The following is a 16998-nucleotide window of genomic DNA, read 5'->3' as shown; positions in this document are numbered from 1 at the left end:
CACTGCGTGCAGACTCCTTTTAGTGGCGGGAGGATCGCATGCAGCGCATATAAGGCTACACAATCGACCGTCCCCTTTCATACAACTTCCTATACATATATCGCCGGCACTTGTGCAAAAAACATCATGAAATGCGCTACGAAATGTAAACTTATTCGTAAAACTCCGTAGATGTGAAGAAAAATACATCGCATCGCCTTGTAAATATTATTTATTGTTTAATCTACAGACGTCAAACTCATTATTCTTCACTACTTCAGCCGTACCTGCACGTATACTGGTCAGATCGTGATTAATGAATAAATGTTAGTTTTGATTAACCACTAAACCTGAAGAGGGAGATGTGAATTATGTTTGAATTAACTCAAGAGGCCGAATTTGCATTCGGCCAAATCAAAAATTGGTCATAAGACCTATAATATGTTCCTCTCCACGGAAATCTTTAGTAAAAGGCGAAAGATTTATTCGTATATTGAAGAGAAACTAGGTTGTCTTTACACAAATTTCAGCCCGTACTTGAGGCCTGAACTTTGCTTAGTCGTTTGCGGGATTTAAGATTTTGCGATTATGCGCCGCGTAATGGCAATTCAAGGTACTTCAATTTGACAGTTTGAAATATTGTACACTGTGTAAGCCCCTGAGTATGAGTAGGGACGAGGAGGGGGTTTTCGTAGCCGATTGAGTTCCACAAAAACGAATGAATATAATTTTTGATGTATTTTTCGGCGCTCAATTTGAAAAAATAAAGATAGAATCTCAGTTTATTCACGATCCAAACTTTTTTGATGAGATGTGTTTTTTACGGTGATAAATTTTTTCAGAAGCGCCATGGTATAAGTATTACATTCGCAGCTGAATTTAGCATCATAAAAGTGTACTGCAGCGAATCGGTGCATTTTTCAATTTGACTCGTACATTTATGATTCAATAAGGTGTAAAATTTTAACAAGTTTGCAAATGCTATTGTTTTTAATTCATTCGATAGATATCGAAGATTCACTCTACTTGCTTAGAATTGTTTAGATTTAATTGGCTTATTTTGTTAAACTTTCAGTGGCTATAAAAATAACTACATGAATAACCCTTTTTCATCTTTAATGAGTACAAAAAGAAAAACATTAAATCATTTAAGAACAAAACGATTTCACAACGAAGTCAAGGATTTCTCGTACTCGCTTTTAGGTATCCGGCTGATGAAAAGCAACAGGTAGGTAAACGTCGAGGCGAAAAGTGCCAGCCAATCGATGATAAGGGCCAATCGTCTCCAGTTGTCGATTTTCATGGGCATTGCATCGATTGGCTCGCGATCGTCGCTGCCGATGACCTTCGAATTTCCGGGTGGCCAGTCCTCGAGCAGCAGCCAGCGACCGGCCGGATTGTTGGCCACGAAACTGACGCTCGACTCGATCCAGATCGGCGCGGGGATTCCCCGGGTCGATTGCAGTTTCCGCAGCAGAGTCGTGAGGACGATCGCGAAGCTCGTGATTATCATCGAGTCTCGATAGAACAGCACTTGTGGAAAGTCGAATGATCGAGGTAAGAAAAAAATTTAAATTAAGGATTTCTTGGCAAGATCGTATAACTTACGCACATGAGGTAATTTAAGTCCATTCGAGGGCATCAACCAATGGAGGCTATAGATGCACAGCAGGTGGCAGATAAAGGTAATCGACGCAAGCATCAGTCGTTCGGTCGATCGTGAATCCAACCAGAAGAGCGCCAAAGTCAGTGCTGCCAAAACTGCGACACACAATTTGAAAATTTCGGAAAATAACTTTTTTACAGCTGCATCAGCGACAAAGTACACATTACCAATAAGCGGCGTTACGTAGACAGCGCGTAACACGTCCGAGTGTCTCTGAAGCCGAAACGACACGGACAACTGCGGGTAGGTGTTGTTCGTTCCGAACTGGGGACTCTCCCTCGCCGTCGTGTAGTTGGTCACTGCCCACCATTTATTCGCCACGAAACCCTTCATCGAGATCTGTAGTTGCAAAAAATATAACACATCAGTCTTCGATCGAAGAGTCGCGACGAAACCATATTATATACCGGAGTGTAGCCGAAATCAAAGTCGACGAGCTCGCCGGAGTACATCCACGAGCCCATGGTGATGGTGCAGTTCTGCAGATCGTAAGGCCAGAACGTGTAGTCGGTCTCGCACTGGGACGTGTACTTGATCGACGGCGAGCACTCCACCTGGCCCATGTGCCACAGTGTGCAGATGGTCGGTGGTATGCCGGTCTGGCGAACGCTCAGGTCTCCTCTGCGCTACGTTTATCGGGTGTTGAATGCGTGTATCATAGAAAATCTAATTGACAAAAGTGTCTCGCGTAAATTACTCACGAGTTGTAGAGGGAGAGATCGGGTAGCCAAAGCTCTTCGCTTTTTAATTGTATCCACTCGACGCCTTCGAATTCTTCGGGATTCCAGTTGAGGTGCTCGTCCCGCCAAACCTGATAGTGCGATTTCAATATGCGTATTATACGTGTATTTCGCGGTGAAATAATCGAACGAAAAGAAAACTTACGAGCTCGACCCAAGTGTGAAGGATAAATTGACTTTTACTGCTGTACTGTAATCACACGAGATCGCGTTTGACTAATATCGTGACGCTTTATATATAGGTGCAGAAAAAAGCAAAAGTCGATCGGGATCGAACTTACGAATTCCATAAATTTGGGACGGAGCTCGACTTGGATGCTTATGCTAGCGGATTTGTTGGCCACGGGTCTGACGGCTTTGTCGTACTCGCAGAAGAGGTGGCGTTTCAGCTGCAGACTCGGCCACTTGTCCGACAGGATGTTGCACGTTTTCTCGGACGAATCTTCGGCTACGACCGAGGCGCACACGACAAAACTCACTATTAGCATCGGTAGTCGCCGCATGATCAAAATCGGCAATCGATATCGAAGAAAAAAGTTGAAAATTTCAGACGCGGTCCCGATGCTTCGGCTTCGAACGCGTCTCATACATTTCAGCTGCGTGCACGAATTGCAAAGTACGCGCGCGAAACGATAACCGCGTAATCTATTTCGAGTATTGACGCCTCCTACATTTTACAGCTCTACTCGATACATTGAAAAAAAAAACTTTCAGATAAGCGCGTAAGCGAGTGGTACCTCGCTACATCAGAGAGAAATCGAAATTTTCCGATTTCATACAAATTTATTGGGAAAAGAAGAAAACCAAAAAAACAATATCCAACAATGTTACGTTGATTCGTTTTATGGTGAATTGTATAGCCGCGCAGTTGTTTTTGACTTTTGGGTATACGAAACTACCATCTTGCGGTCTGATGTTGTATTTATAAGCCTACAATAGTGATCTGTCAGTATTTCAGGATTCAAAAAATTTATAAGCAATAATACATTTAATTTTTTACGATTCTCATGTATTTTTTAATTCAAAAAAGTTCTATAAGTTGATTAACGTAGTTTTGTCAAAGTCAAACTTACTTAATTCAACATCAATTTTGTCGAATTCCGAAATCGTTGTTTTGAGTGACACCCAATATAAACAAACGTCGAACAGGAGAGAATCGCGACTCGTACTACGATTCTCAATATCAGAACTAACATAGTCGACGGTTGACAGTCAAACGCGAGCGTCTAACGGCGCTAACAAGTGGTAAATCATGGCCGAGTCGACCACGAGAAGATATAAGAGCGTCACGAAAATCAGCAGGCAGAAGTGCGAATACTTGTGGAAGATCGAGGATTTTCCCTCGCTGTTCATGGACGACCGGGAGCTGGTCGAGTCGGATCGCTTCGGCATGACCGACGACGACTGCCAGCAATTCCATCTGAGGCTCGGCTTCTGCGACTCGAAGGGCGAGCAGACCTGGATCTCGCTCTACCTGTGCCGCGACTGCCGCGACGAGCAGTGTCCCCAGAAGTTGAAGTGCCAGTTCGCCTTCTCGTTCGTGGGCGTGAACACGAACTACTTCTGGGAGCAGGTGGCCTACGACAGATTGGCCGCCAGACAGATCCAGTGCGGCTATCCGCGCTTCGTTCCCATCAGCTCGATCAACCAGATCCTCATGCCCGACAGGTCGGTCACGGTGCGCTGCGAGATAATCCTGTCGTCCGGCCGGGCGGAGCACACGACCGTCTCTCTGCCGCCCGTCGTCCCCGAGACCAACGACGACGACGACTGCAGCGACGCGGAGAGGTTCGAGCGCCGCATGGACTTCGGGGCTCTGCTTCTGAACGAGCGATTCAGCGACGTGAAGATCAAGAGCAAGTCCGGCGAGAGGGTGGCGGCCCACAAGGCCGTGCTGAGCGGCGCCTCGCAGGCCCTGGCCGGCCTGTTCGAGCCGGAGAACGCCCGCTGCGTGGAGGGCTGCATCGACATGGACGACCTGGAGCACGAGTGCCTCGTCGAGCTGCTGCGCTACGTCTACACGGGCGAGATTCGACTGGACGGGACGGAATTGGACGAGCCACTGCTGGTGGCGGCCGACAGGTACGGCCTCGAGGCCCTCAAAGCCAGATGCGAGGACTCGCTGGCGGCGAGACTGACGCTCGAGAATTTCGCGCGATTCCTGGATGTGGCCCAGCAGAACAACGCGCCTCGCTTGAAAAAATCGGTACTGAGATTCGTCGTGGACAATCGCAGCGAGATAATGACGACGCCCGCGTACAGGGACCAGCTCTATCCATTGATGCTGGATTTGATAGAAGTTTGTGCTGAGGACAACCAACCACCTCCCCCTCCCCCTCCCCCATTACCCCTAACGCCTCCCCAATGGTAGAATATTGACGCTTTTATTTTTTTGAAAATAATCATCAGTGTGCCGAACTTTTATTGTAAATATGTGATATCGATATAATATTTTATAGCGTGACTCAATTTATTTTTTTTTAATAAAACCAAATATATCCATAATTTATTTCCGTCCGTTTACTGTGTTTACCATTTTCGATTTAAATTTTATAATCATGCTAATTGCGTTAGTTACATCTATATACGCGCTAAAAACACTATAAACAGCAGGAATCATCCGAACAAAATAGCGTCGATCACGCGACAATTACAACGAATTCAATTCTTTTCAATACTCAATGTCATTATATTTAGTCACTCCATTCTATTATATTGATATATATATATTGTGCACACATCTCACGATGCACTTTCATGCACACGCAGCTAGAAACACGTGCGGTTTCGAAATCTCTCTTCCAGGCGTTTACTATAGCGACGACGACGACGAGGCGCACTCGTGCATACCGAGAAAACAGCAGCGCGCATAATATTGCGCGCACACGCGAACCACTTGCAGTTTAAAGTGCGCCGTCGTCGATGCTGCATTATAGCCGCAACGCGTTCAAATCGTATAAAACAATAATAACGATAATAATATACAAAGAGTCGATTGTGTACATCGATATTTACTTTATTTATATAAAATGAAAACTTTGAATTAAAAATCATTGTAGTTCTGTGCATGGCATTTGCTCGAGAGTAACGATCGAAGCATCAAGAATTACCGATCGTTCATAAATACGATCTTGCGTTCAGAGGTGCGTACACGTTTTCTAATTTCATTGCGCAAACGAGCCGTTTGAATAATTTAAGAGCTGGCGTGCAAATATTTCGTTTGCGTTAACGTTTGAAGCACGTAACTCTCATTTTTTTTCACAAAACATCATTGGGCGTCTCCCGCGTTATTTGAAATTATTCATTTATAAGTTACAAGTTTAATTTTACAAGAAAAATAGAATCGCGATTAGATTAAATCTTTTATCCTGCGTGTATGTATTTTGAGTCATAAATCGCGTAGTTGCAGACTACTCCAATTACTCACAAACATGTAATCGGAGAGCCGAGAATCAAACGAAGTCTCGGTCAACCTTTACGTAAGATATTTTGGAAAGTGATTTAGTCCGCGGCATTCATCTGGACCAATTTGCACCGAAAGGTCGGCCGGAACAAGGTGTTGTTTTTACTTTTTGTTCCTCGTGCAGCAGCAGCAGTAGCAGCCTCTCACCTGGGTGTCGAGCGCGTAATTTTCGCGCGCGAAATAACTGCGATCGTCGTTGCAACAACGATCGAGATATGTCGCGATCTCGATTTTATTTCGACAAGTCCATGCGTTTGACGAAAACATGGATGACCGATCTTCTCTGCCGCGACGACTGGTTTGTCGATCGCTTACGAAAAATTAGTGCGCAGTAAACGCGTTCTCGCGTACACGCGAGCTATTTATACCAAAAAAAGAAGTAATCCGAGTATTTCTCAAAAGGCGCTCCATAGCTTCGCGCTTGCGGAATATCTTTGTGCGTTGCATGCGAGTATGTAGTCGATACGCAGCGTGTAGTGCAGGAGAGAAAAAAAGGCGAAGAAAATGCACACGAGGAAAAGTGCGCCAAGTTTAGCTTTTGGCGTGTTTGTGCACGCGCGTTTATAACTTGCCACACGCTCGGTGCTGCGCGTCTCGCCCGCACATGTGCCAAGCGAACTTCGTGCAACTCGAGACAAAGAGTACATGAAAAGCTTCTCGGCCGAGTATTAGAGGAACTCAACTTTGAAAGAGGCAAGTTCGTTAGCCTCCCTTGCAATAACAACACCGACAAAGATGTAGAAAGAGATTTGGACGTGTCTCTCTGGCGATCAGTCGCGAAGTAATACCGATCCTGTTCGTTGGTCGTCGTGTTCAAGAGCAAGCGAGGGTTGCGCATCGAGGTACTGTTAATTAAGTTTTCGAATTTCGTAAGTCTATCTAAATAAAAATTGAACGCATAATATAATTATTCTGCAGTTGCAATAATTGCCGCGTGAAAACGATCGTTGATACGCGATAATAAAATATATTTATAGGACGCGTACGTATGCGTAACGTAAATCGATAAGAAGTGCATTTAAAAAGGTAAAACGATTGTGAGCCGGTAATGTGTATCGAGCTATTAACTGCATTACGAGTGATCAATCCAGTTCTTCGTCGCGATATATACTATATATTATAATGCGTTTCTGGCCCTGGATCGATCGACTTACTTCATAATACAAATCCAACATGTGCGTGTGTATAGTTGCCTTTCTCACATTTCTTTCGTGAACAAGTCGCGCGAGTGGGATTAATTACTCGGTATTTTTGTATTATTAAATCTAAAGCCATGCATATTTGTTTTTGTGACAAATTTGTATATTTATGAGAGTTTTAATTTTCGATGGTCGGTTACTAAGGAATAAAGGTTTGCGCTTTTTCGAGTGTGAGTCGTATACTCGAATTTGCGGGTATCAAACTTTTTTCACGATCACTCGACAGTTTTCGACTTTTGAAACTTGGCCTCGCGAGGCCTAACATAATCAACGGTTGTCAATCGTGAACTCGTGTCAATGCAACCCTTATTGAGCTAAGATCGTGAACTCGACACTTTTTCTCCGAATTCGTCTGGGTTGTTCGGTAAAACGATACATTTAACAGTTAATAACGATTAGAAAGTAGCGTAAATCTAGCCGAATAGGGTTATTTTAAAAATTGCTGGATATGCTATCACCGTTCATCTACGTTAATCATTACCTAATTTAACTACTTCGAAAATATTTTACTTTAGAAGGTCCAAAATTTCCTCGAAAGAGTCGTTGCCAAGTTAAAATTTTAAATTGTTTCTAGTGTTGTAAGGACAGCGTACAAACAGATGAATAAATAACTTAATTGTAAACATTATTATCATAAACAATTTTGAGATCGTCCGCTGAATACTGATCAAGTTTATAGTCAAAACAAATTAGTGTGAAACTTGTCTTTCTTGATGAAATAAGCCATAGTACGAGAACTAAATTAAACGTTCCATCGTTCAATTTAATATACAATGGATAAAAGTGAGGAAAAAATTGAAGAAGTTGTTTCAACAAAAAATTTGAGTGGAAGCAACATTTTAGTTTCAGGTGACAAACAATATGTTTGTGATAGTCAGGAGGCCTTTACAATAGAGTCAAACATGATGACACACCGAGATACAATTCACAATGAACGAAAAGATTATGCATGTGACAAGTGCAAAAAAAAATTTGAGTTCCGTAGTCATTTGAATAGACACCAAATATCAGAACACAAAAGCTGCAAAAATTTTGCATGCGACAATTGTGAAATGACATTTGTAAAAAAATCTAGTTTGTTGGCACACCAAAAATTAGTACACAAAGATAGCGAAAATTTCACTTGCAACAAGTGCGAGAGAAAATTTGAAAATAAATCAGCTTTACTTAAACACCAAAAAATATTCCACGAAGTTTTTAAAGATTACTTATGTGAAATGTGCGCGAAGAGATTCGGGAATAAACGAAGTTTGATCATACATATAAAGACAGTTCATGAAGGTCCTAAAGATTTCACTTGCAACAACTGCGGGGAGAAGTTTAGAAAAAAATCGCATTTACTCATCCACCTAAAAACGGACCACAAAGACCGGAAAGATTTCGCATCTGACAAGTCCAAGAGTAAATTTAGGGATCAAACAGATTTGACCAAGCGCCAAAAAAATGAACATGAACGTCGTAAAGATTACACATGCGAAAATTGTGAGAAGAAATTTGGACAACTAAGTACTTTGATCAGACATCAAAACACAGTCCATGAAGGTCGCAAAGATTACGTATGCACCACGTGCGAGAAAAAATTCGGACAAAAATCACATTTGTTTTTACACCAAAAATCAATTCATGAAGGTCGCAAAGATTTTGCATGCGACAAGTGCAAAAGTAAATTTGGACAAAAAACGTATCTGTTCATTCACCAAAGGACAGTTCATAAAAGTCTTAAAGATTATACATGCGACAAGTGCGAGCAGAAATTTGGAATAAAAAGTAATTTGACTAGACACCAAAAATCAGTCCATGAAAGTCGCAAAGATTACGCATGCGACAATTGCAAGAAAAAATTTGGACAAAAACCGCATTTGCTAATACACATAAAAACAGTTCATGAAGGTCGCAACGATTTCGCATGTGATAAGTGCGAGAAGAAATTTGGAACAAAATCAAATTTGTTAAAACACCAAAAAACAATCCATGAAGGTCGCAGAGATTTCGCATGCGACAATTGTGAGAAGAAATTTAGAAAAAAATCACATTTGTTAAATCACCAAATGACAGTACACGAAGGCCGCAAAGATTTTGCATGTGACAAGTGCGAGAAGCAATTCGGACAACTAAGTACTTTGATCAGACATCAAAGCGCAGTCCATGAAGGTCGTAAAGATTTCGTATGTGACAAGTGCGAGAAAAAATTTGGATATAAATGGATTTTGCTCGCCCACTTAAGGACGGTTCACGAAGGCCGGAAAGATTACGCATGTGACAAGTGCGACAAGAAATTTGGACGAAAATCAGATTTGCTTATCCATCAAAGGACAGTCCACGAGGGTCGCCTAGATTATTCATGCCATGAATGCGAGAAGAAATTTGGACTAAAAATTTATATGCTCCGACACCAAAAGACAGTCCATGAAGGTCGGAAAGATTATGTATATGACAAATGAGAGCATGAATTTGGATGAAAAATACAAACATCCCCTTGTTATCCCATTTAAAGACGGAACACGGAAGTCGCAAAGATTTTGCATGCAATAAATAGATAAAAAATTTGGACAAAACCAGCAATTGTTCAAACAACAAAAAACAGTCTATGAAGGCTCAAAGATTTTCCTTGTGATAAAAGCGAGAACAAATGATGATTGAAAATTGTAAATATGTATTGATATTTATAATATGTAAATATGTTTTTCTAAAATTATAATAAAAATTATGTCAACGTGATTTTGTCTTATTTAAACTCATTGCTATCAACTATCATTAATATGGGCTAGGGGTGGTGATTCAAGAGCTTACAGCAATTGAGACTCAGTAGAATAAGAGAGTCGTTGAATAACCAGAGTTTGATCGAGTTACTGCCCAACGAGACGGTAAAAGTAGTCACGTACATGGATTTGTACAAGTTTGCATGCTCAAACAAATTTCAGTTTGGATGCTCAGACAAATGGACTATTCCCATAAATCAAGCTGATTCTTGTATTATGTATCGATGCCGGAAATTATCGAGAAGATTTTTGCAGCTCTGGGCACTGAATTCTTTGACAGAGCTGCCACTCCATCAACTACCGTTTGCGTACCGTGAAATGACCATCAAAGAGATGAGGAAGCGCCTGGTAGCGATAAACGTGTTTGCAGTATTTTTATATGTCTAGTAGTGGAGAATTTTATAAATTTTTTATGCCATTGTAGTAAATAAAGTTTAAAAAATAAATTTCGATTTTTCACTGGATAAGCACACAATATTTTAAAGTACACATCTCTAATTTTATAATCCTTACCATAGCACTTAATTGAGATCAAAATAATCGACATTAGTATAAAAAGTATAATTATTAAAGAAAATAATGTAGCGCAATTGAAATTACACAAACAAATGCATGCGTATATAAGTGCTTGGACTTTCCTGACTCGAGTCGAGTAAAATTCGAAAAATCGGATATCCACACATGCCGATTAGTATAAAGAAAGATAAATTGTCATCGTCGCGTCACGAGTGAGTAGGTCGATCGAAGTGATAATCAAATAATAAATAATAAATATTACAGATTTTTATCGTGTGTACAAGCTCGAGCCTCCAAATGGCCGTGAATCATTATTAAAAAGAAACAACGAATCGTTAACTCTTTAAAATTTAGCGTAAATGAAAAAAGTTCTTCGAATTAAAATAATACATATGACTTAGGTCTTTAAAATCATTGTCGAGGCCTGCCACAAAGGACCGTCATGGAAAATCGACGGCTCTTCGAGCAGTACAATACTCAGCGCAAATCAGCAGCTCCTTCGATCCAGCAGCGCCAGAGCTTCTATTACAATCAACAACAACAGCTCGCACAGTCGCGTAGATTCGCGGCGCACTCGCAGTTGTACTCGTCGCCTGCACGACCGCAGCAACAGCAACAGCAGCAGCAGCAGCAGCAGCAGACGCGCTACCACAATAATATTTACAGCAGCAGTACAGCTGGATCAGCTGGCGCAGCATCGCAGCAGCAGCACCACCACCACGGCCGGCAGCAGCGCTCGAACGTAGCAACAATGTCGCAGTCGTCGTTCCAGCAGTCTCAGCACAACGACAATAACGACAGTGACAGCCAGCACAACAGTAGCAAGATGGAAGCTCCTGGGACTGACAGCGGCAGCAGCAATGACAAAAAAAAGCCACCACCCGTCGACAAAGAGTCGGATCTACTAGGTCTGCTGCGCTTCGCCTCGATCGTGAAAAATTTACCACCGCCAGACCCAAGCATCGATTATATCAACTACGAAAAGCCCGTCATCTATAAGAATCCGGAGCACTACCCGGAGAGCTTTCCGACTTTCGAGTCGATACGCAGACTAGGCAAGCTCTGCGATGTCACTCTCAAGGTACGTCTGGTGCATTATAATTACTGTACTTCGCATGCAGCGCGACGACTTTTACTTCCATCCCTTTAACGCGACTCATAACCTCGAAACTTGCGTGTATTTATCGATTTTCCACTTCGCGCGGCTTACCCTTTTGTTCAAGGGCGAAGAGTCATTTCTTCTACCTTTTTTTTACTTTTACATTCTCAACACTGCCTTCTCGATTGTGTGTCGCTCCGTTTTTCGACGTCGAAAAGAATGACAGCTCTTGGCCTAGTTGGCATATTAAAATAAATCTTCTGAGAATTCTTTCAGGAGATCAGATTTCTTTGAATTTCATCGAGTTCTCGTTCAAGTCCCTAACGAGCTAAATAAAATCCGGATAAGAAAATAATTCTGTCGTTACCGTAGAACAGAAAAATTACAGAGCAATTAGCAGACACACTGCTCCGTTTTGTTTACATTCTACGATGCACTCATTAAAGTTCTAGTATAAGCATACTTTCCAAACTCGTTCGGTAGCCCATGTAAAGCGCTGCAACTAGTCTGAATAATTGATCATTTTCACTTTTGTTCAATACTCATAAGTACTGCTAGAAAATTATAATATTGTATTGGATGAATAATTAATCAACAATAAATGTTTTCGATTTTGATGGACTATTCTCGTCTTGCATACTTAACAACGAAAAAGAAAGTGTTGGCAAAAAAAATTTTCGTACTCGACTACATATAGCTATCCGGCGTTATTTAGCCAAGAGAGTTTAGTTATCCTCCTGATTAAAGGCGTTTGGCCAGCTGCCATGTTTATTAAACACAAAGTAAATCGCAAGCACACGTGTGTATGTTATATTTAGAAATCGACAACGAGGAGCAACACACAGCAAAGTCTTTCTTCGGCCCCCCTCTCTCCTTCGACTTCTTCAAAAGTTCATCCGGTCTCTCTCTCTCTCTCTCTCTCTTCACTTTCATCATAAACCACTGTCTAATAAGAGCGGGAACGTGTATTTCGGATTATCCGTCGAGTTTTATTTTCTGCGACGCGAAACCATTATCGCCTGCCTCTTTTAACATGAAAAACAATGAAGAGATTTTTACTTTTCTATATGCATCGGTATACAGATGCGCCCGAGCGTTAATCGATTTCCTTTCAAACGGTGTTGTCATAATACCGAAAATGTCAGGGGCTTGCATGACTCGTTGATTGATTACATCTGTCAAGCGGTCACCGCAGAAGTCGATATTATGTATTTTAATTAAGTCTCGCAATGCAATGAAAAAAAAAACTTCGATTACACTCATTGTTTTGTTTTGACAGGTCGACGATCAGAGCTTCAGCGCTCACAGGCTGGTGCTGGCGGCCACCATACCCTACTTCCACGGCATGTTTCTCAACGACATGGCCGAAAGCAAACAGAAATGCATCACGCTGCAAGGCTTCGATTCAATGTGAGTACCACAAAGCCTCGTTGAATGAGAAATAGAGCAAACGCTTGGAAATTAATTGATTTTCTCGACTCCGACAGAGCTCTGGAGTCGTTCATAAATTACGCCTACACGGGCCACATCGTCCTGAACAACAGCAACGTGCAGAGCATCATGGTGGGCGCCGCGTTCCTCGGTCTGCCCAACGTCAAGACGGCCTGCGCCGACTTTCTGCACTTGCGCATCAATCCGAACAACGTCATCGGCATACGCAACTTCGCCGACATGCTGAGCTGCCCGCCCCTCCTCGACCAGTCGACCAAGTACATACAGCGTTACTTCGAGGACGTCTCGCGTTCCGACGAGTTTCTCGGCCTCGGCTTCGAGGAGCTGCGCGATCTCGTCACCTGCGACGAGCTCAACGTCAGCTCCGAGAAGGAAGTGTTCGAGGCCGTGACCCGCTGGATCAAGCACGACTGTGAGCATCGCAGCGACCTTCTGGCCGAGCTCATGTCGCTGGTAAGGCTGCCTCTGCTGCCGCCCGAGTACCTCGTCGACACCGTGGCCAAGGAGGAGCTCGTACGCACCTCGCATGAGTGCAGGTAATTTACAATATACTATCACAACTGAACGACCTACCTGTTATTCGGTCCTCCCTTTTTTTCGAGCTAGTTTTTTTTTCGTTTTTTTACCCCGTGGTCTTTCCCTGCACCGCACTTCTTTAACCTTATGATTTCGTTGTTTTTATAGAGACTTGTTGGACGAAGCTAAAGATTATCACCTAATACCTAACAGACGAGACCTCATTGAAAAATTTAGAATCCGACCGCGCTGTAATTACACAAAGGGATACATTTTTGCAGTTGGTGGTCTAACAAAGTTCGGCGACTCGTTGAGTACGGTCGAGGTCTACGATCCCTTTACCGGTAAGTAAGTCGCGACGACGACGACGACAGACGAGCGACAAATACTTACCGATCTCTCTTGTTTTTCAGAAAAGTGGGAAATCTCCGAGCCGATGACGACGCTGAGAAGTCGCGTGGGAGTGTCTGTGCATAAAAACAAGGTATACGCCTTCGGCGGCTACAACGGCTCCGAGAGGCTGCGAACCGTCGAGGTCTACGATCCGGCAATGAAAAACTGGAAAATCGTCTCTTCTATGCACTGCAAACGAAGGTACGATCGACTTTCATTCTCGGATTCAAACTTGTGCGCGGCAAATTAGCAATGAATTTCAATTTTGATTTTTAGCGCCGTCGGTACGGCATCCTTGAACGATTACATCTACATTTGCGGAGGCTACGACGGCGTGACGTCCATGAAAACCGTCGAGAGGTATTGCCCGGAGACCGACAGATGGGACATGGTGGCTTCGATGAACAGGCATCGCTCCGCTGGCGGAGTCGTGGCTTTTCAAGGATACATCTACGCTCTGGGAGGACACGACGGCCTCTCGATTTACGACTCGGTCGAGCGATACGATCCGCGCAACGACACGTGGACCCTGGTCAAGCCCATGCTGACGCGACGATGCCGTCTGGGTGTCGCGACCCTCAACGGAAAGCTCTACGTCTGCGGAGGATACGACGGCTCGAAGTTCTTGTCAACGGTCGAGGCATACGATGCAAGAACCGACACGTACGTTCTGACGTTTGTTTATTTTTCTTTTCTTGAAATGATGTATCATTGTCGGCATTCTTTGAACGTATCTTGATTTAGATGGGAGTACGTGGCACCGATGAAAGTCACGAGAAGTCGAGCGGCCCTCGTTGCCAATATGGGTAAACTGTGGGCCATCGGAGGATATGATGGATTCACGAATTTGTCGACGGTCGAAGTCTACGATCCCGTCACGAACGCATGGACCTTCGCCTCGTCCATGTACGCGCACGAAGGCGGAGTGGGAGTCGGCGTCATATTGCAGTGATTTCCCAATCAGTCATTTAATTTTTAATTTTAATTAATTTTAAGGGGTAGAGTTGTGATCGGTGCTAAAATAATCGTGTATCATGAGTGAACTTGGAGCTATAAATATTTCAAGTCGTTGTATTGAAAGCCAAAATTTTTTTAATGTACCATATTTGACTGATCTATTTTTATACTCAAACTGGTATAATCGCGCGGAGTATCTATTATCATGATGTATCGTTTTAATTATAAAGATCTTAATTGTATTATACATTATTCATTTTAAAAAAACAAATACGAATTTTGACACTACAATCAAGTACCATGACTATATAACACACGTGTAGCGAGTAAACGATCTAAATTTTAAGTTGTAGATAAAAATTCGTCATAAATTTAGAATATTCATATATTTACTCACCGTTCTGAGTAGCTCATTTGTAATGTAACTCATAATTAATTCTGTTAAGCAACTTATATCTTGAAAAAAATATTTACAATTGTACACAGATGATCTCAATTTTTTTATTTTACTTTTAATCTATACATCAATTTTAGATAGTTTTTTATAATTTGTATCGATGTTTTATACTTTGTAAGGTTCATCAAAATCATAAAATATAAATATCAAACATCATTTCTTTCGTTTTATCTTGCCTCTAAAATAACTATAAAATTAATTTTGACCAGTAGCGAGTTACAGAGTACGCAAATTACTTTATGCAATAGTATGACAAAAATAACTATTATGCAATAGTATGACGAAAAATGTCTTTTTTCGCACATTTTTTAGTGCGCAAAAAGCGTGCCGTGCATGGCCGACACTCAGGCCCAAAAACGCTTTTTGGGCACTAGTTACTGGCGTGGGGTAGCAAATAATAATGAAATCAATACCAAAATGTTTTAACATATATATGTGTACACGTGGATCTGTTAACTGGATGTTTTTTGTGTTAGCTCGATGTTGTCCGTCGGAAGTTTTTTCGGAAGTAATTGGCTTTAAAAGGCCCAACAATTTCTCGAAAGAATCGTTGGCGAATTAAAAATTTAAATTGTTTCAAATGTTGTAAGAACAATGTATGAACAGATAAATCGGTAACTTGATTGTAAACAATACCTACAGTCATAAACTATTTTAACGTCGTCCCTTGACACACTGATCATGCTCATAGTACAAATAAATTAGTTTGAATATTGTCTTTCTTGATGAAACAAGCTATAATTACCAAAGCAAAATTTCACTCATTCAAATTCCGTGACACTTAATAGATTGATCAATCGTTTGATTTAGGCACCAAAATGAATAAAATTGAAGAAAAAACCAAAGAAGTTGTCTCGGAAAAGAATTTAAGTAATCACGACATTGTTTTTTCAGACGACAAACAATACTTTTTCGACATTTCTCAGAAGCTGGCACTAACTGCAAATGAATCAAGCATGATAATACACCGAGACACGATTCACAATATAAAAACAGATTTCGCATGCGACAAGTGTGAAGAGAAATTTGAGTTTCGAAGTCATTTGAGTAGACACCAAATATCAGAACACAAAAGCCGCAAAGATTTTGAATGCGACAGATGCGAGAAGAAATTTGTGAAAAAATCGAGTTTGTTTACGCACCAAAAATTGATGCACAAAGATTGCAAGGATTTCACGTGCAACAAGTGCGAGAAAAAGTTTGAAAATAAATCAACTTTATTCAAGCATAAAAAAATATTCCACGAAGTCTTCAAAGATTACTTGTGTGAAAAGTGCGCGAAGAGATTCGGAAATAAACAGAGTTTACTTTTGCACATAAAAACAGTCCATCGGGATCACAATGATTACGTACGGGACAAGTCTGAAAAGAAATTGACGACAGACCATGAGCATCGCAAAGATTTCGCATGCGACAAATGCGAGAAGGAATTTAGAAGTAAATCAGATTTGTTGAGGCACCAAAAACTTGTACACGAAGGTCGCAAAGATTTTAAATGCGACAATTGTGAAATGACATTTTTAAAAAAATCTAGTTTGATGGCACACCAAAAATTAGTACACAAAGATTGCGAAGATTTCACTCGCAACAAGTGCGAGAAAAAATTTGAAAATAAATCAGCATTACTCAAGCACCAAAAAATATTCCACGATGTTTTGAAAGATTACTTATGTGAAAAGTGCGCGAAGAGATTTGGAAATAAAAAAAGTTTGATCATACATATAAAGACAATCCATGAGGGTCGCAAAGATTTTGCAGGTAACGAGTGCGAGAAGAAATTTAGAAAAAAATCAGATTTGTTA

General features: G+C 41.6%; 3 protein-coding genes and 1 non-coding gene across 4 annotated transcripts; 2 read left to right on the top strand and 2 right to left on the bottom strand.

The window, feature by feature from the left end:
• Positions 1 to 369: 369 nt before the first annotated feature.
• Positions 370 to 492, bottom strand: LOC111693832. The gene has a single exon (XR_002763493.1). It is a non-coding gene; the product is annotated as a U5 spliceosomal RNA (small nuclear RNA).
• Positions 493 to 1144: 652 nt separating this feature from the next.
• On the bottom strand, positions 1145 to 2955 carry LOC106652407 (neuronal acetylcholine receptor subunit beta-3-like). Its single transcript, XM_014371334.2, has 7 exons — positions 2667 to 2955; positions 2531 to 2575; positions 2347 to 2456; positions 2053 to 2266; positions 1813 to 1984; positions 1588 to 1740; positions 1145 to 1512 (listed from the first exon to the last, which is right to left on the bottom strand). The coding sequence occupies exons 1-7, from the start codon at positions 2886 to 2888 to the stop codon at positions 1145 to 1147; spliced, it is 1284 nt and encodes a 427-aa protein (XP_014226820.1). The 5' UTR covers positions 2889 to 2955.
• A 682-nt stretch (positions 2956 to 3637) lies between these two features.
• Positions 3638 to 4756, top strand: LOC106652408 (speckle-type POZ protein-like). Its single transcript, XM_014371335.1, has one exon. The coding sequence runs from the start codon at positions 3638 to 3640 to the stop codon at positions 4754 to 4756; it is 1119 nt and encodes a 372-aa protein (XP_014226821.1).
• A 5978-nt stretch (positions 4757 to 10734) lies between these two features.
• On the top strand, positions 10735 to 15352 carry LOC106652609 (kelch-like protein 18). Its single transcript, XM_023459606.1, has 7 exons — positions 10735 to 11403; positions 12701 to 12831; positions 12909 to 13409; positions 13558 to 13733; positions 13803 to 13983; positions 14059 to 14445; positions 14527 to 15352. Exons 1-7 carry the CDS (start codon positions 10765 to 10767, stop codon positions 14732 to 14734), a joined length of 2223 nt encoding a protein of 740 aa, XP_023315374.1. The 5' UTR covers positions 10735 to 10764; the 3' UTR covers positions 14735 to 15352.
• Positions 15353 to 16998: the final 1646 nt, after the last annotated feature.

The sequence above is a fragment of the Trichogramma pretiosum genome, unplaced genomic scaffold, assembly GCF_000599845.2.
Source record: "Trichogramma pretiosum strain Unisexual culture from Peru unplaced genomic scaffold, Tpre_2.0 scaffold26, whole genome shotgun sequence".
Lineage (NCBI taxonomy): Eukaryota > Metazoa > Arthropoda > Insecta > Hymenoptera > Trichogrammatidae > Trichogramma > Trichogramma pretiosum.
Note: the sequence above shows the minus strand (reverse complement) of the source record. Positions and strands in the feature narration are given on the sequence as shown.